The sequence below is a fragment of the Giraffa tippelskirchi genome, chromosome 6 (assembly GCF_054371585.1).
Source record: "Giraffa tippelskirchi isolate mGirTip1 chromosome 6, T2T-mGirTip1v1.2.pri, whole genome shotgun sequence".
In the NCBI taxonomy this organism is placed as follows: Eukaryota; Metazoa; Chordata; class Mammalia; order Artiodactyla; family Giraffidae; genus Giraffa; species Giraffa tippelskirchi.
Genome location: NC_137280.1, coordinates 116456293 through 116475392, shown reverse-complemented (window position 1 = coordinate 116475392; position 19100 = coordinate 116456293). Strand labels below are relative to the sequence as shown.

At 58.9% G+C, this 19100-nt stretch overlaps 2 protein-coding genes and 1 long non-coding RNA gene across 6 annotated transcripts in view; 2 read left to right on the top strand and 1 right to left on the bottom strand.

Moving 5' to 3' along the window:
• Nucleotides 1-410: 410 nt before the first annotated feature.
• On the bottom strand, nt 411-6822 carry LOC145510617 (uncharacterized). Its single transcript, XR_014057144.1, has 4 exons — nt 6674-6822; nt 6141-6323; nt 5528-5871; nt 411-4509 (listed from the first exon to the last, which is right to left on the bottom strand). It is a non-coding gene; the product is annotated as an uncharacterized LOC145510617 (long non-coding RNA).
• Nucleotides 6247-13556, top strand: CIMAP1D (CIMAP1 family member D). Of its 3 annotated transcripts, XM_081502284.1 has the most exons (5): nt 6247-8640; nt 9466-9573; nt 11337-11450; nt 12411-12912; nt 13476-13556. In XM_081502284.1, exons 1-4 carry the CDS (start codon nt 8514-8516, stop codon nt 12893-12895), a joined length of 834 nt encoding a protein of 277 aa, XP_081358410.1. In that variant the 5' UTR covers nt 6247-8513; the 3' UTR covers nt 12896-12912; nt 13476-13556. The 3 variants fall into 3 exon arrangements, with proteins under 3 accessions (XP_081358410.1, XP_081358409.1, XP_081358411.1); XM_081502283.1 differs by lacking the exon at nt 13476-13556 and having other exon boundaries at nt 12411-13438; XM_081502285.1 differs by lacking the exons at nt 9466-9573; nt 13476-13556 and having other exon boundaries at nt 12411-13438.
• Nucleotides 13551-19100, top strand: part of SHC2 (SHC adaptor protein 2) — a 26829-nt gene continuing 21279 nt past the window's right edge. Inside the window, exon 1 of one of the 2 annotated variants that reach the window (XM_081502282.1) lies at nt 13551-13616. Coding sequence is in view for 1 of the 2 variants with exons in the window: in XM_081502281.1 (XP_081358407.1) it covers nt 15589-16053 (465 nt within the window). In the remaining variant the exon portion in view is untranslated. Of the gene's footprint in view, nt 13617-15523; nt 16054-19100 lie in introns of those variants that run through there. The other variant, XM_081502281.1, reaches the window with a different exon arrangement.

Genomic DNA, 19100 nt, shown 5'->3' with positions numbered 1-19100 from the left:
AACCACCACTATCCATCCATCTACCCAGCCTTCTGTTCACTTGGCATCCAGCTGTCCATCCACCCATGGATCCATCCGCCCCCAACTGAACACCTTCCCCCATCTATCAACCCACATGTCCACTTTGGCAGCCTCAGTGTGGTGTGGTGACTGGCTGTGTTTGAGTGGGGAAGTGCCGCTCTGCTGCTCCAGGTTGTGATGAGGGGGGAGGTGACAAGGTTGCGGCACAGGGCAAACTCAGATCACTAGAGTTTGTAGTAGGCAGGGCTGCCAGCCAGGTGTCACTAATCACTACTTAAAATGTGATTTTTAATTTAAATATTAACCTAAAAACAGATGTTTGACCTGCTTATCAGAAAACTTTTAAGTGCGCTTGGAGCAACTTGGGTTTATGAATCTACTTTCTCATCTACAATCTCATTTAAAAAATTTATTTAGTTAGTTATTTTTGGCCACTCCATGCAGCATGCAGGATCTTAGTTCCCTGATCAGATATTGAACATGTGCCCCCTGTGGTAGAAGTGTGGAATATTAACTACTGGACAGGCAGGGAAGTCCCTTATTTATTTTTTTTGGCCTCACTGGGGGCTGGGGGTGGGGGAACCGGCTCCCTAGCCTTGCAATGAATCTGGGTCCCTGAGCACAGAATAGAAATGTCTGGGTCCTCCATCAGACCCTTGCCTGAGCCCTGGGATGCTCACTGTGCTAAGGGTTTACCATAGTGGTTTTCACCAGGTGGACTTTTCTGGTGGCTCAGCTGATAAAGTATCCACCTGCAATGTGGGAGACCTACGTTTGATCCCTGGGTTGAGAAGATCCCCTGGAGAAGGAAACGGCTACCCACTCCAGTATTCTGGCCTGGAGAATTCCGTGGACTCTATAGTCATCCATGGGGTGATCACAGAGTAGGACACGACTGAGTGACTTTCATTCTCACCAGGTAGGGGCACTAGGTGACTCCTGGAGAGGATGGGGCCAGGTGTCAATCAGTGCTGGGAACATTAGAGGTTGGGAAATCCTGGGTGGGAGGTGCTTGGTGGAGGACTTGGGAGCCTCTGGGCGCCTTGCCTATAGATGGGGAGGGGTTGGGTTGGGGGTCATCCAGAGCCAACCCTCAGCGCCCAGAGCTGACCCCTCGGGGAAGTTCTCTGGTCCAGGAGCCTGTTTGAAGCCCAGGCTCTCTACCCGTGACATGAATGGACCAGGAGGATGCGAGCCTGGCAGCAAGGTCTGGGTGATGGGGGGAGGGGGCTGCAAGTTCAGAGCCCAGTCAAGGTGCGATTGGGGTCGTTTTGCAGGGAGGGTGGGAAACTGGGGTCGCAGGGCTGTGCCCGCACACCCGGGTCAGGGCGTCTGGAGGGACCAGGATGGGCTTGGGGGTGCTAGGTAAGGAATGGGCCAACGTCTAGCGTCAAGGCTGACCAGCAGAGGAAGGTCAGGATGGGCAACGGAGGTCAGGGTCCTGCTGGAGCCGAGGGTCGGTGGTCAGAAGATCAGGTTCGGGTGGGGTTGAGGGTCAGGGTCGGGCCGGTCGCGCGTACTCGCCGCGCCGCGTCCTTGGTGACGAGCTTTTCAACCAGCAGGACGCGGCGGTCCAGCTCAGCTCGACCCCAGAAGGCGCCCGCAACCTACAGCGAGGAACTCAGGAACGCCCCGGCGCGCGTTCGGATCTCCCCGGAGAACCACGGTCCCCTGGGCCGCTCCGCGCTTCCGGACTACAACTCCCGACATGCCGCAGGCGCCGGGGTGGTGGCCGGGGGCGCGTTTCCCACAAGGCCGAAAGGCGCGCAGCGCCTCTCTAGCCCCGCACTGGCCAGCGAGGTGGCACGGCCCTCGGTTCAGAGCGATGGAGGCTCGTGTCCGCGCGTAATTTAGCACCAATGACGGCGGCGTTGTGCGTCTTTGAGGTCCCTTCCCCGGAGCTCCTGCTGCACTGGCACCGCCTGGGACTCCGGCGGGAGCTCCTGAGGCCGAGGATATGCGGCGAGGCTGGGGGTCTTGCATCCCGAGCCGAAAGGTCCGGGTCGCGAGGAACTGCACCACTAGGTCTGGACCGCGGCCTCGAGGCTTTGGGGGCGTCTCAGGGGCTGGGGTGGGGTCGTGACAAGGGTCGTGTAATTGGACGGGGTCCGTGCTAGGCGGTCAGGGTCCTTGTTGCCAGGTGGCCAGGGCCTGGTCGCCCGGCCCGGGGTCATGGTGCTGGGGCCCTGCGTGTGTTCTCTAGCGCTGGAGGATGACCAGGTTCATGCTGAGGCTGGATTTGTCGCACGGGTCCGCATGAGGATCATTCATTAAGTCACCGAGTAGTTATTGAGCACCCGTGTGTCCATGCTCAGTCGTGTCCACGTCTTTGGGACTCCTCTGTCCGTAGGATTCTCCAGGCAAGAATCCTGGAGTCAGTAGCCATCTCCTACTCCCAGGATCTTCTGGACCCGAGGATGGTACCTGCGTCTCTTGAGTCACCTGCACTGACAGGTGGATTCTTCACCACCACACCACCTGGGAAGACACTAGTCGCCAAGGATTGTTCTAGGTGCCCGAGAGACAGCAGAGAGCAAAGTGGGCAGACCCTGCCGGGAGGGTCTTCCACCCTAATTGGGGCGGGGAGGGACCAGGAGGTGTAAACATTAAGTATAATAAACAGGCAGCAGTGTGCCCATGGGACTTCCCAGGTGGCGCTGGTGGTAAAGAATCTGCTTACCAATACAAGTAAGAGACTCGGGTTCGACCCCTGGGTCTGGAAGATCCCTTGGAGAAGGGCATGGCAACCCACTCCAGTATTCTTGCCTGGAGAATCCCATGGACAGAGGAGCCTTGCGGGCTACAGTCGATGGGGTTTCAAAGAGTCAGACACGACTGAAGCGACAGCACTGGAACACTAGAGTATGCTTATAAATGTTGAACAGCTAGCACTTTTAGGGCAAAAAGCCCTGCTCTGTGGCACATACTAATTCTTGGGGTGTAAATTCTCCCTTCATGGGTGCTCTCAAGCTGCCATCATGACATCAGCTTGCACAGAAAAATTCTGCGAATTTAAGCCAGCTCTCAAAAGCCCCAGCCCAGCACTGCACTGGGGGTCAATGCTATACTATATTGGTGGGTGATAAACGCAGTGGGAAGGGCTTCCCAGGTGGCTCAGCAGAAAAGAATCTGCCTGCCAGTGCAGGAGCTGCAGGAGACCTGGGTTCATTCCTTGGGTGGGGAAGCCTGGAGGAGGAAATGGCAGTCCACTCCAGTATTCTTGTTGGGATAATCCCATGGACAGAGGAGCCTGATGGGCTATGTCCATGGAGACTGGGCCATATCTGAGTGACTGAGCACTGGGCCATATCTGAGTGACTGAGCACATGCACAATGGCAGTGAGAAAAAGGGGAATTGGCAGTGTGGAGGTCAGACATGTGTAGGGTGACATTGGGTGGCCAGATGGGAAGGTTTGAGCAAAGACTTGGGGGAACAAATAAGAATTAGGAACCATCTGTGTGGAAAGGGGTGTACCAGGTAGAATACAGTATGTGCAAAGACCTTGCAGCTGGAGCTGCCTGGTGAGCTCCCGGAAAGCAAGGAGGCCAGAGGGGCACCCCTAGGGATGGGGAAGGCCGTTGAGGGGAGAAAGGACCTGGTTGTGGTCAGGTCAGACTTGGTGGGCCTTAGGAAAGCCTGCTAGACCCTCTCAGCACCCCAGTTTGAGCCCTTCTTTCCCCTGAACCTTTTGTCTTCGTCTTCATAACGGGGACTAGGCAGGCGTGCAGCTGGGGACCCAGCGGAACAGGAGAGCTACTCCCTCCCCACCTGGCGGGGTCCCTGGTGGTCTGAGTGGGGAGCCGGTTCTTTCCTGAATGGAGGCAGGAGGGGAGCTGGCAGGTTCGCTGGGTCCTTGGCCGTCTGGGAAGAACAAGGCTTCCTTGTTAGTATCCCCACCTCCCTGGAACAAAGGGGCAGGCAGCCACCAAGGCACGTGAGCCTGAGTCAGGCCCTGCTGAGGGACAATTGTGAGCACCCCGGAGAGGTGGGAGGTGAGAGATCGCAGGCCAGAGGGCAGAGGGAGAGTTAACACTGTGTGGGGCAGCGTCCTGAGAATACTGCCCCCCGGCCCGCCCCACCCACCATGTCAGGGACAGAACAGCAGGCTGGCCTATAATCCAGCTTCTCACTTTCAGCTCCCAGACAGCTTTAGAGACGGTGGGGGACCTCAGCTCAGCTGTGTCAGTAGCCCCCACCCCTTTCTTCTGTGGGTGTCTGTGCACCAGGTCTGGGCCAGCAATGTACTGACCCCAGGACAGGACACTCACAGCTTCGTGTGTGTCTGTGTGTGTGTGTGTGTGTGTGTGTGTGTGAAACCGGAAGGAGTGGGGAGAAAGGACAGTAAACTGCTGAAGAAAGCAGCTGGTCTGAGCTCAGGTCCTTCAGAGATCCACTCTTGACGCCTCTCTCCTAATGCTGACCACTCCTTTCCTCTGCTCCAAAGTCTCCAGGGCTCCCACCTCCTCAGGTTCACAGCCAAGATGTACCTGCACCCACAGAATGCACGGATGACCAGCAGCCCACCCTGTACAGCTGGTCCACCATGTGTCCATGTGCATCTCCCACTGGAGCCCCGAGCCCCCAACCCCAAGACTGAACTCATGATCATCTAAAGGCTGCCCTGGGACTCCCCAGTAGTCCAGTGGTTAAGACTCGCTGCTTCCACTGCAGGGGGCAGTGGGTTCAATCCCTAGTTGGGGAACTAACGGACCAAAAAAAGTAATGCCCCATAAATATTTATACAAAATAGAATAAAATAAGTAAAGCCTCCCCCTCCCACCTCTGCTCCCTACCAGGTACCGGCAGCTCCATCCTTTGAGGTGAGCCAACTAAAGCCTCTGTAGCTCCCTTCCTCCCTCAAATCCGCTTTCAGACCTTGTTTCCAGTTTTAAAGTAGACCCAGAACCCCTGCTTCTCGCCCACTCTTCCATCCCTGCTCAGCTGGTCCCACCATCCCCTGGCCCCCAATTCCCCCTCCCATCTTCACTCCCCACCTTCCCCCTCACCGTCGCCCCATCATCTCTCTATCATCCATCACCCCTCCCCCACCCCTCCAAGACACCCCCATCCCCACCCCTTAGTCCCTTCTCCCAGGGTCCCAGTGCGGCCTCTTCTCCCCGAAACCGCCAGAGGAGCGCTTGTGAGCAGACAGTGGGGTGCGTCCCTGCTCTGCCCCCTCCATCCCACCCCCCACACCTTCCCCTGGCAATCGAACCTTCACGTCCCCGGGCCCTCACCTCCTGCCCCAGCCCCTCGCTCATCCTCCCCGCAGCCCCTCCCACCCGCCAGGCGCAGGGCTGTCCCAGGGCCTTTGCACAGGTGGTGCTCCCGTCAGATGCCGCCAGGTGCGCCCTCTCACCAGGTCTCCCTGCTCTCTCCCCACCTCCCTCTGGTCTCTGCTCCGGTGACTCCTCCCAACTGAGGCCTCCCAGGCTGCACACCCACAGCTCTGGCCCCTTCTGACCAACCGCCTCCAACCCCATTCTTCTCCAGGGCACTACTTGCCTGCCTAAGTGGAAAGGAGAGGTGGGGAGGTTGTGTGTTTCATTCACCCCTGTTTCCCCGGTGCCGGAAACTGCCTGGCGCGCAGCTCTGTCCTGGTGGAATTAGTAGCTGTGATGAGGGCTGTAATCAGAGGAGCACTGGCCGTGTTTAGGCCTCGGCTCAGCCGGGCAGCCTCCCTGGATTCTGCCCGCACCGGGGCCTTGCGGCTGGGCCGGACCCCCGCTCTCACGCCCAGCTGGACTTCCCTTTTCAAGTTCTCTGACTTGCCCTCTGCTGCCCATGTCAGTTTGGATTAAAATGCGGCTTGTTCACATGTAGACTGAGTTGTTCACATCTCAGCCCATCTGCTGAAGTAAGATTTCTGGGCTAAAGAGAAGCCAGCCAGCAGTGATGGCCAGACGGGCTGGTGGGGGACAAGCTTGAGTGAGGGGAGGGCCTGGGCCTGGGGGTCCCCCGAACACCCTGCACAGGCTCAGGCTGCCTGTCCTTCCTATTCATTGCCCCCCCCGCCCCCCAACTCTGTGTTAGCTCTTGGCTTGTCACAGTCAGAAACGGGAATGGAGTCCTGGATGGATTCTGAATGTAGGGTCTCATCCCAGAGGGGCCAGGTCACCGAGAGGAAATGGAGGCGGTGGGAGCCGAGTCCAGTGTCTGTAGCTCTCTTCACTCCAGGGCTGACCGAGGGAGCCTGAGCTGGGGGCCCAGAAATGGGGAGGGCTGGGTCCTTCCATCCCCTGTCCTGTGCCGCAAGGCTGACTAGTTCCTGGGCTCCTGCACATCTGGCCAGTGTGGGTCCCTGAGAGGCGCCCATGGGCAGGAGGGGAGAGAGGTGGGTATTCATCCCCCATCTCCCACTTCTGTCCATGACTCTGCTAAGGAGCACATGGCTCATTGAGTGTCGGGGCCACTGGTGCCTGAGGATGGAGCTGGCTGTGGGCTGATGGGAAGAAGCGTGCATCTCTGGGGAGGGGAGCAGGTGAAGGCCCCGAGGTTCCCACCCAAGGGGCAGGAAGCCGGCCAGTGTGGCCGCAGGGTCGTGGACGAGGGCTGAGGACTAGGAGTCCAGGGCAGAGGGGAGCAGGGATGAGACAGGGAGGGCTTGGGTTTTATCCTTAGGATGAGGGAAACCTGGAGATTCCAGCTCACCCAGAAAACTGAGCGGGAATTAGAACCTGGGAGAAGCCCTTGATGCCAAGCTTTGCTCTAAAACCTGAGTCAGAATTCAGTGCGATCTCTACACCCCCTTCCCCCAACTCCTCCTCCCTCCCTCCCCACTCTGTCTCCCCTCCTGTGACCAGAGGAGGTCAGAATCCACACCTCTCACGCAATGCTAGGATAATTAAACACTGTGATGCTGGCTCAGGATGCCTGAGTACCAAGCTAGTAACCTAGTGACTGGGACAGGGTAAATGCCTCTGGCTTCACACAGACTCGTTTCCCCCAGAGCCTTTGAGTCTGCAGTGCCGCTGGCCTCCTGTCCTAATGTTGTGAATGATTCACCGCGCTGGTTTCTTGTTGATCCTTTTAAAGAATCAGCTTTTTGGTGGTGGTGGGAGGGTGCTTTGTTAGTTCTTTCTACAGTGTTCTGTTTCATGCATTTCTACTTTGTTTTTAAAATCTCCCTCTGTCTTCCCACTTGTACTCTTACATTTTTCTAGTTTTTAAAGGTGAAATCTCAGGTCATTGATTTTAAGATCTTCTTTTCTATATTTTTATTTATTTACTGGTCTGCACCGGGTCTTAGTTGTGGCACGTGGAACCTAGTTTCCTGACCAGGGGTCAAACCGGGGCCCCCTGCATTAGGAGTAGGGAGGCTTAGCCACTGGACCACCAGGAAGTCCCAAGATCTTTTCTAACATAGCATTTAAGACTTGTTTTATGACCTTTGACACAGACTATAACATTTTGAATAAAAAGTTTCAAAAATTATAGAATGCCTAAAAATTACATTGTGGAATGAATTGTATGGTACGCGAATGGTCACTCAGAACACCTGTTAACATGTTGCACTGCAAAAGGGTGTGACCACACAGCAGCAAACAAGGATGCTCTGAAGACAAGGAATGTGAATTCTGCTTGGCCGGGCTTAACTGAGCCGGGTCTCAGAGCCCGACATGGGTTGGGGTGGGGGGAGCCTTCCTGTGTCAGGGACAGAGAAGCTCTGTGTTGCTGGCTTCTGGGAGGAGGGGGCTTCCTGGACAACCACAGCCATCCCTTGGCCCACGTGGCTCCTGTCCTGGACTCAGCTCGGCCCCCTCCTATCCTGAAATGCTGCCTTCTCATCGTCTCACTACAGTGACCACTCATCCCGCCCTGCTCTCTGTTTGCAGAACATGTAACACCTTTTAAGGTATGATGTGCTCCTTTATACATTTACTGCTTATTTCCTCTTGCCTCCTGACATCAGCTCCGGTCTGTCTCTTCCTGTCATGTCCCCCAGCCCAAGCAGAAACTAGTACAGAGTCGGTGTTCAGTGAGAACTTCCTAGATGAGGGAAGGAGGGGAGGAAAGAATGCTTCTCAGCCCAGAGTGGCAATCTTGGACCGTGCCTTGGCCTCCCCAGCTGTAGAAACAGGGCCACGCTGCCCGTGACCTCGCCCATCCCTCCTGTCACCAGGCTGTGGGTGTCCTGTTTGTGGCTCCAGCTCCCGGGAGCCCGCACTGGCCTGGGCTGCCCAGCTCTGCTGGCTCCCGGGGGACCGGCTCTGCTGACGTTGGACTCATTCCTGGACTGTCCAGCCGCCTGGCCGACACTCGATCCTGGCCCCACTTCCAGGCCAGCGACCGCCGGCCAGCCTGATCAGGCCGGGGCCCCAGACTCCCTGCCGCGGGACAAGGGGCCGTCTGTGCCGTTTCGGACGGTGTGGTTGGCCAGGGCTCTGCCAACCCCGCAGGAGCTGCCAGCATCAGGGACAGTGCCGGCACCTGTGGCCCAGAGCTGCGCGGCCAAGCAGCAGACACCAGGGGCCAGGGGCATCCGCCCATCATGGGGACCCTCACCTGCGACCCGGCTCCACGGCTGACCCCAGCGCCTCTGGGCTGGCGGGCCACTGACTGTCAGATCCCGGAGACCAGCCTGAGGAGGGCCTGCGGGGTGGCCACCTTGGAGCATGGTAGGTGGGTGAGGGGCCCTGTGGAGGTGGGACACTTCCCTGCTCTCATCCCCCCCACGCAGATGGGGTTTGAAACGCGTGGGAGCGTGGCTGGAGGCAGGAGCTTCTGGCAAGCCCCTGCATTTCCCAGGACCTCAATTTTCCTTCCTGCAGGATGGGTGTGAACCTGGCATTCTTGTGGGCCCCTGAGTCCAGTATCGTGAAGTCAGACACCTTTCCTGGTGCTGAGTATACAGCGGGCAACAGAGCAGCAAAGGCCCTGTGGTGGGGATGGACATTAGGAAAGACAGATGAGAAGCCTTTGCAGTGTGTTCACTGCTGATAGCGACCTTGGAGAAAAGGCAGCAAAGAGGCTGGGAGCCTGTGCAGGGGCAGGAAACGAAGAGATCTGTGGGGCAACTGAGTCTCCTGACTCTGCCATGGACTCTGGGATCTTAGGGATCGTTCAAGCCAGTTTTCCACCCCTAACAAGGCAGCTGGAGTCAGACTGTGGGACTGACATTCTTGCAGAGGCCACCAAACACTGCAGCTGTGACAGTGTGTCTCCATGTCTGGGGTCGGTTTCCCCACCGGTGACCGTGTGTCTCTGAGTCTGGGGTCAGACTTTCCACGGTGCCCTGGCCCTGCAGCCCCTCCCTCCTATGACTCACAAAGCCCCCGTCACTCCCCACTCCGCCTGCCAGGGGAAGGCAGCTCCTCCTCCCCCACCCCTGTCATGGAGGCTGGCTGGGAGGCCGGGTGGGGGCTCTGGGGCTGGTCCCTGGGTTCCCCCTCTATCTATCAGGGTGAGCAACCCAAGCTGTGACCCAAGGGTTCTGGTCACAGGCTCTGGGCCAGGCTTGTACGCCCTGCCTTCCACCGTTGGCTACATCAACCACGACTGCACCAGGGTAGCCGGTCCTGCCTACTCACTCTTCTGGAGGCCCAGTGAGGGTAAGGCCGGTGGGGGTGGGAGGGGTGGGGGGGGTGGACCTCCAATCTCCCACTGGAGCACTTCCTACCCCCTTAGATCCAAGCCCTCACTGATCAGGCAGGAAGCTGGGAGGGTGCATGGTGTCACCCCTACTGTGTGACCTCAGGGAAGCTGCTGTGTCTCTCTGGTCCGTTTCCTTATGGAAGGGGAGTAGTGGGTGGTGTTCTCCTTGCTGCTTGACTCGGGAAAGCTGTGTCTCAGTTTCCCACACTGTAAACAATGAGGGCACAGTCCTTACCAAGTTGTAGTCAAGACTAAATACACCTTGGAAGCCTGGAGAGGTTCATGAAGTGAGAATTAGGTGGTTTCAAAGTGGCTACCACTGCGCCTGCTCTCTAGCCAGAGCTCACTAAAGAAGGGCCCTGAGTGTGGGTGTGGCCTCCAGCCCTCCATCAGTGGGATGGGGGCTCCCGGGCCATGGTATCCCACAGGACACAGGGAGGTGGAAGGCAACCTTTCATGTTTGGACAGGAAAGGTTGGCGAGACCACAGGCTGTGGACAGTGTCACTGCTGCCTGCACCTTCACAGCAATGCCTGCAGGTGACTTCACCCCACATTCTAGAGCACTCGGGGTCCTGAGTGGGCTGGGGGCTGGAAGGGTTTTTGCTCTGTGGGGACTTTGATTCGTGTGGACAGAGGCTCCTTTGGAGGGGTGGGGCTCACAACTTCTTCCCAGCCTTCAGAATCAGCATCCACCCCAAACCCAGGAGCCTCTGAGGGGCCCCAGAGGCACATAAGGGAGTTAGCACTGCATCTGTCACTAGGAAGGACTGAGAACTGGGTCTGTGGCCCAGAGCAACCTGGACTGCCAGGCTCTCTTCCCAGTCATAGGAGCCCATCCCGGGACAGAGGGACAGACAGACTGGGGAGCTGGGTTACTGGTGGTTAGTGTAGACTTTGCTGAGTGCCCAGAGCAGACTCTTGAAGGTGGGGGCATGGGAGCTGGGCTTTGTAGGATGAATAGGAATTTGGTCCCCCTCGAGAAGAAGGGGACTCCAGGCAGATCTTGCAGCACAGGCAATGACCTTGAGGTAGGAAATGACATGAGTGGGGCTATGCCTGTTTGTCAAGACCATGCTTCACGTGTGTGCACCATGTCACATGTGCACACGTACACATGGTACTTAAACCCATGAATCCATGTCAGACCTACTACACTCAGATGCACAGGCATTGATCCCAGAGTGCGCTTATAAACAGTGGCTGTGGCCATCACAGTAAGGGTCACGAGTATTAAGTGCAGGCACCGGACCACCCCATCCTGAGGATAATCTCACCTTCCATCTTTGCATCCTGCTGGTGTGAGGAGGAGACTGGCCCGTTGGGCCGAGAGCTTCCTCAGGACCAGCTCTCAGAGGCCCGACTCAAGCCCCGCCCCCCAGACTGGTCACATGCTAGCATACCCCAGCTCTGCAGGGTTCTCCTCCGACCGACGCTTACTCAGGGCCTGGTTACTTTAACTCTACACACTATTCTAAGGGTCTCAAAGCGGGTCCCCCAAGCCGCTGACAGAGAGGTTGGGGGTTGGAGGTGGGGCACAGCTCTAATTTCAAGCACATAGCCAGTCAACACGACCCCATGCCCCAGGTCAGGGCAGTCACTCCTCCATAGGCTGAGTTTCCTGTCCTTCAGGATGTGGCAGGGGCCTCAGGGTTAATGAGGGGACCGACTGGGGGCGAGGTCACTGGAGCCACCCTCCAGACCCTGGGCTCTTCCCCCCAGCATCTCCGCAGGAGACCAGCCCTGGGCCAGTCTACTTCCTGGACTCGAAAGTCACCCGCTTTGGCCGCAGCTGCACCCCTGCCTACTCCATGCAGGGCCGGGGCAAGTCTCCCAGTGAGTATCTAATTTGAGCTGACCCCGCCCATAGGACCCTGCCCCTTCAGGGTCTCAGCGAATCTTGCGCTTCCCTCCCTTTCTGCCCCACCTCCACCAATTTCTTAGACCCTCAGTGTCTTTGGAATGACGAAATCCAGTGGACTCAGAAGAGGGGTCAGAGACCCTAAGAGAACCTGAACGGGTGAAGTGGGCCAGGCTAATGTGACCCAGTACACATGTGGGCACATGTCTGCTCAGCCATCCACCCATCTACTCACCCATCCATCATCCATCTACTCACCCATCGTCCACCCACCCACCCACTCACCTATCCATCCATCCATGCACCCACTCATCCATCTAACCATCCTTCTATCTACCCATCCATCCATCCAACCAACCATCCAACCATCCATCTATCCATCTATCTGTCCACCCACTCACCCATCCATCCACAGTCTGTCTATTGATTCATCTACAACTCCCTGAGTCCATCATCTGCTCATTCACTCATCACCACCCATCCTTTTATTGACGCATCCACTCAAACATACACTAAGCCAACTGCTGAGCATTGAAGTAGATTTGACTCATCCTTGCTTTTTGTAAGACCCCAGCCTGGTGTGGTTAGATCCAGGTGGGGACAATCTCACCTCAGTGTGGCCATGTCTGGAGAGGTGCAGAGACCCACAGCAGGGGGAACCTGGAAGGGCTGTGAGGGCTCTCCATAGGAGCGTGTGCAGAAGGCATGGGGAGAAGGGGATTTGGGGGCTGTCTTGAGGTGGAGAGGCAGCTCCTGGGAGGTGGGATTGGGAAACAGGAGGTATACCTGGCAGAGGCCTGAGCTTGGACAAAGGCTGGAGGCTTGAAAGAGAAAGAGGGCAGCCAGGCTGCTGTGAACTCCACTATGCATATGGTGGGGGAGCCACGCCGGGTCTTGGAGGAGGTGAGGACTCTGTCCACTGCCCATTCTTACAGCTCTGGAGGTGACGCCCGGCCCTGGGGCTTACAGCCCAGAGAAGGTGGCCCCCATGCACCAGCGGACGCCTCCAGCTTTCACCCTGGGCTCCCGCCTCCACCAGCGGCCCCTGAACACCTCAGCCCCTGCCCCCAACACCTACACCCTGCCCTCCCTCTGGGGCTCGCAGGTCTTCACCAAGCCCAGCAGCCCCAGCTACACCGTGGTTGGCCGCATGCCCCCCGCCCGCCCCCCGCAGGACCCCGCGGAGATACCTGGCCCCGGCCAGTATGACAGCCCGGACCCTAATGCCTACCGTCAGCGCCGACCGGCCTTCACCATGCTGGGGCGGCCCCGAGCCCCACGGCCCCCAGATGAGACACCCGGCCCTGGCAGCCACTGTCCCGAGCAGGTCACTGTGACCAAGGCCAGGGCCCCGGCATTCACCATGGGCATCCGCCACTCCAAGCGGGCTACCACCATGGCCGCAGACACTGCACCCTGACGCCCTCGTGACAGGAGGTGACAGGACGCCTGGCCCACTCCTGGGTTGAGCCTCAGTCTCCTGTGCTGTGAAGTTGGGGGGGGGGTAGGCAGGCAGTTGCGGGGGGAGCCTAGGAGAAGCCAGGGTGAGGGGAAGGCACCTCCTTCCTTCCTGTCTTCTGAAAGGTCCAAGGGCCTTCTAGGCCACTGCTTTCTCCAGTCCCGGGGGCTGTGATCCCGTGGTCCCCACAGGGTGAGTCTCCTTCCAGTGTCCCAGTTTCTTCTGTCCAGGTCACATCGGGCCAGGCCAGGCCAGGTGGAAAAGGGACACTCTGGCCTTTCCCAGCCCCTGGCCAGAGACACGGCTTCCTGTGTCCTAGAACTCAGTGTCCGCCCGCAAGGGCCTGGGTCCCCAGCATGGCTCGGGTTTCTGCCTCACTTGGGCTCATCCCTGCTACTCATGGAAGGGCTGTTTGGGCCCAGATCCTGCTGGAGGCAGCTCCGCCACCCTCCCTACCTGCCCCACCCTCTAGCTGCCTGCCAATAAAATTCTGGGGCACCGGCAGCCGTCCGCATCATGGTTGCATCTGTTCATGCCACAGGAAGGAAACCTGAACACTGCTCTCAGATGCCAACCCCTAACTCTGCAGCCCCCTGGGCACCTGGATGGGACTGAAGAAGGGGTCCAGGACTGGAGGAGGAGAGCCATGGGGCAGGGGCTTTGAGTGGAGGGAGCCAGCCTGGTAGGCTTCTTGGAAGAAGGGACACCAAAGCTGGGCTTTGAAGGATGTATAGGAACTTGATGAAGTCAAACATTTGCCACAGTAGGCGCCTACCGTGTTCCAGGCATTGATAAGGTTGTTTTGCAGCAACTCTGGAGACAGGTCACGTTAACGGACATTTGTCAGAGGGCACAATGGGTGCTGGTGTCCTTCCAAGGCCTGGATATGAATCCTGCCCCATGGGCTCTGTTCCTGCCACTCTTTCCCACGGACAAAAAAGAAATACGTGTTTGAAGTCATGTAACCAAGCCCTTGGGACCATGACACCTTATTAACTGCAGCCCAGAAAGACCCTAACCCAGGATCTTGGGAGGGACAGACTGCACCTTGACTTCCTGGAGGAGATGACCTCCAGGGCAGCACAGCAGGAAGAGCCTAGACCCTGGGGTTGGGGGTCAGCTCTCTCCTACTTGGCCCCTCTTCCCCAGCCTGGGTGCCAAACCTCAACACACACCCTTCACTGGACTAGGTGGACACATACCAGGACCCCCTCTACACCTGTGTACACACCAGGACCCCCCCTATACACACACCTGTGTTAACATCAGGACCCCTGACACACACCTGTATACACACCAGGACCCAGGACCCCTGACACACACACCTGTGTACACACTGGGACCCCTACACACACACCTATAAACGTACCAGGACCCCCCAACACACACCTGGGCGGGGACTCAGACTCCCTCCTCTCTCTCTCACACAGACACACACACAGTCACATCCGCACAGAATATACACACAATCCAACCCTCACACAGTCCACAAGTCTGTAAGTCTGTAGCCCGCAACAGAGACACAGCACAGAGCCCAGGTGGGGGCTGCAGACCCCGACAAAAGTCCTCCGACCCCCTCACTGACCCAGGGCCACGCCCCTCCCGGAGCACAAGAGCACAATAGCTCTCCCTGCTGGGGGCTCAGGCCTCCCGCCGCATCCCCGCCCCCGCCCCGCCCGCCGGCCAATCACGGCCGCGCGCGCGCCTCCCGCGCGCATCCCAGCCTGCTCCCCCGGCCCGCGGGCGGCCGCCGAGCGGTGATCTCACCATTCGATTTATCGATCCGGTCTCGCGCGGCCTCGCCCCTCCTTTGCTTCCATCCCCACCGGCCCCGGCTCCGGCCCCCTTCCTTTGTTTCCCGGCAGCTGGCCCTGCCCGGGGCGGGGCTGGAGAGGGCGGGGGGACCGGCCAGCCCCTAACCGGGAGGCTGGGTCCTGGGATTCTGTTGGGATGCTGGAAGCGGCTCCCCAGAAACGCAGCAGGAGGAGCCCGTGACTCTCTGGTCCGCGCCCCCGGCTTACAGACGGGGAAACTGAGGCCCAGGGCGAGGCCGCGTAGCGGGGACTCGGCTCTCTCAGACGCAGCCAGCCAGACTGGGTCCAAGTGTGCGCTGTGCGCCCCAGGGCATACCCCTTCCCCTCTTTGATCTCAGGTTCCCAGTTAGAAAATCTAGCAGGGCCTGATTTTCAAGTACCTCCTCCATCAGGAGCAGTGGGAAGGGAGGGGGCCGACCTGGGGGTCTGGAGCGCTCTCTTGCCTTGATCGAGCCTCTACAGACCTGTTTCCTCCTGTCGAAAAGGGAAGAAAGGAGATTTCTGTCTCTCCCACCTCCGTCCTTCTAGGAACTTGGGGGACGTGTGGGGGGCTAAGTAAGGGGTCACCACCCGGGTGCTGGGTTCGAAACCTCGCTCCCTCCCTGGCTGCAGACCCCGAATCAGCCCCGTGCCCTCGGCGGGCCTCAGTTTCTCGTCTCCCCGCCGGGCGCCGGGGCGCCGAGGGCCGGTGGTCCCAGGGGCGCAGCCCCCCGCGGCTGCGCGCTGGGCCGGACGGATGACATCACCGGGCCGGGGGCGGGGAGCGAGCGCGCGGGAGCGGGAGGGCCTCCTCCGCACCAGGCGCAGCGCCCGGTCGGGCTCGGTCCGGCGGCCGCGGCCATGACGCAGGGTCCGGGCGGGCGCGCGCCCCCCGCGCCCCCCGCACCTCCGGAACCGGAGGCGCCCACCACCTTCTGCGCGCTGCTGCCTCGCATGCCCCAGTGGAAGTTCGCGGCCCCTGCCGGTTTCCTGAGCCGCGGCCCCGCGGCGGCGCGGGCGGCGGGGGGCGCGGGGGCCGCCGACCCCGAGCCCGAGCCGGCCAGCCCGGCCGGCGTCCCGGCGCTGGCGGCCGCGGTCCTGGGCGCCTGCGAGCCGCGCTGCGCCGCGCCCTGCCCGCTGCCTGGGCTCAGCCGCTGCCGGGCCGCCGGGGTGCGGGGACCGCGGAGCGCGCGAGGGGCGACCGGGCCCCCGGATGCCCCCGCCGACGAGTGGATCCGCAAAGGCAGCTTCATCCACAAGCCAGCGCACGGTTGGCTACACCCGGACGCCAGGGTCCTGGGGCCCGGGGTCTCCTACGTCGTTAGGGTGAGTGTGCCGGTGGGACCCTGGGACCGCGTCCTCCCCCGAGCCTCCGTCTGGACACAGGGGTTCCCATCCCCCACTTCTCTCTCCTGGATACTCTGGACCCATCTCTCCTCTCCCCATCACCCTAGACCCCAACTGCCAAGCCGTGCTCTGCTGGCCACCCCCACCCAGAAGGCGCTGGGGTCCAGGTTCCCACGGCGTCACGTGGGGAGGGGCGGGGAGAGGGCGGCTGGTGGGAGGGGGGCACGCATGCGCAGGTTAGGCGTAGCCCCCCATTTCTTGGGTGAGACTGGGGACGAAAGACGCGGGTGGGGGCGGCCGGCTACCCAGATCCCCACTGAAAACTCCCTCTACACAGGAGGGTCGGAGACCGCGGGCAACGTGGGGTGCAGAAGGGCCGAGCCCCGCTAGGTCCCTGATTCCAAGTGTGAGACCGCGGGGCCTCGGAAGGCGCTGCAGAGAAGCGGGTCTTTATTTGTCCTGGTTTTATATGAACCTCTGCCTCTGTGGGTAGTTTTGATGAACCATCAGGAAGCGGCGAGCGGCCCGTGAAATGCTTCCTCACGCCCCAGGCTAGCAGCCCCTCCGCCCACCCACAGTTCATTGTCACATCAGAGCCCGATGTATATTCACAGCGTTTCAGTCTGGTGTGGGGACCAGGATCCTGGAGTTCTGCGTCTTTGCGTGTGGGTGTTTTGTCTTCGCTTCTTTTACAGCCTCCCCCCGCCCACCCCATACTAGGTTGACTAATTCCTCGGATTCCTGACCTTCTGAACCTGAGAATATGGTTTTATGTGGAAATGGAGTCTTTGTCTATATAATCGAGTTAAGATGACTGGATTATGGCGGCCCTAATACGATCTCTGGTATCCTCCTAAGAAAAGGGAGATTCGGACACAAACGCTCAGGGAGGGGCCCTGTGACAACAAGGGGAGAAATGGAGTGATGCGTTCACAAATCAAGGGACATCCAGGGTGGCTGCTTACCACCGCCAGAGGCTGGAAGAGGCTGGAGGTGCCCTCCCCTCAGGGAGCAGGGCCCCCACCACATCTTGATCCCTGGCTTCCAGCCTCCAGAACTGTAGGGCCAGGCTTACATTTCTGTTGTTTTAAGTCCCCAGTTTGTGGTGCTCTGTTTTGGCGGCTTGCAGTGGCCTTGACTTGATGTACGCCCAGGTGTGGTCCAGGCAGGCCCGCTGCTTGCCTGGGAGTGGGTTAGAAACGAAGAGCTTTGGACTGGCCAGCAGGCCTCAGGCTGCCTCACATTCTAGATCTGCTCTTCTCTCCTGGAGTCTTCTGACTTGATCATGGCCCCTTCTTTTGCTGAATCTCAGCTTTGCTGGATTCAATACTGATTTTGTAGCGAGATGTTTCCTGGGTAATGCCTTGGGCTTCCTACCACATCCCCTCGGGGGCCATGGCTGTGGGGATTAGAAGTGCTCAGAATTCAGATGCTCATGTTGTTGGGGTGCAGGCTATTGGATCGAATGCTCACATTGTTGGAGTGCAGTCTTTTGGACTCTTTCAGTGGTCTGGATGTTGCCATCGATGCAGCAGACATTAATAATGTGTGCCAGTGCCTGCCAGGTGCTGATGGCATGCTAGGAAATGGGGCCCATCTGATCCCTGCTCTTACAGGGCTCAGGTTTCTAGAGGGAGAGACTGGTGGTAAATAAACAAGAGACAGACAAACAACAGGGAAGCGGCAGATACTGGCAGGTGCTGTGCAGAAATTACAATCAAGTGATGTCAGAGACTGCTGGCTGCTCTTAGCAGGGCTGGTGGGTGGGGTGCCCCTTGGAGATGACATTTAGGCTGAACTCTAAAGCCACGGAGGCCCTAGGTGTGAAACAACTGGGGAAAGAGAATCCGAGGCAGGGGTTCAGCTGGCAGGTTTGGGGACTGGCCGGAGACCCATGTGGTGGGGCTGGTGCAGAGAGAGGAGCATAGGAGTAAGATTTGGGGGCTGTGAGGACAAGCTTGGCTTTGGATGGTTCTAGGCAGGGTCACAGAGCAGCATTGGCACTGAAAGGAGCTTTCCTGTGGAAGTGGGCTGGGGTGGGGCTGGCAGGGCAGCAGAGAGAGCCAGGGGAAGCTGGGGCACTGTTGGAGGAGCAGAGATGCCCTGGAGTAGGGCAGTTTCGGGGTGGGGAGAAGGGGGCTACTGGGTGTGGCTGCCCCGAAAGGGGGGCGGGCGGGGAGTCTGAATCAGCCCCAGTGTCGGCCCTGTTCCCCTGGGAGCCTCAGTTTCTGCACCCACACCCCCCAGGTGTTCTGAGAGCCATGAGTCCCCTGCCGGTTGGTTCACAGAGAAGTGTGAGGTCAAGGCGGGAGCAGCTGTGCCCCAAATCATGCAGGGGCCGACGGGGGCAACCCGGGTCCTCAAGAGAGAATATGCTGTCCCCACTTATAGAAGGTGGGGACACCGAGGCCCAGAGAGGCAGAGTTGTCACCCGGTGAGAATCCAGCACCAGACCCAGAACGGAAGCTGCTCTCCAGCCCAAACTTGCTTCCACCTGGTAGTTACCAGACCAGCAGCCCCGGAGACACCCCTGTCCTGGTCCCAGCACCTGTGGACATGTCACCTCACAGGGCAGAGGGGACTTTGCAGGTGGGATTAAATTAAGGCCCCTGTGATGGGGACGACCCTGCATTCCTAGGGGGCCCAGTGTCATCAAAGGGTCCCTAGAAGAGGGAGGGAGGAGGGTCAGAGGCAGAGAGACAGGAGATGCTGCTCTGCTGGCTGTGAAAATGGGGGGAGGGGCTGCGAAAAGCTGGAAAAGCGGGGAGCCTCTGGAGGGACCAGCCTTGCCCACACTGGGATTTAGCCCCATGAGATCCAAGCTGGACTCCAGACCTTCAGGACTATAAGGGGATACATTTATGTTAATTTGTGTTAATTTGTTATAGCCTCAAAAGGAAGCTAAAACAGCAGCTGACTCACCTAGCTGATATCATAGAACCCTCAGGAAACCCTGTAACAGTCCCTGTTTCAAAACAAGAAAAGGGAGGCTCGGGGAGCAGTGATGCTGTCAGGGCATCTGGTCT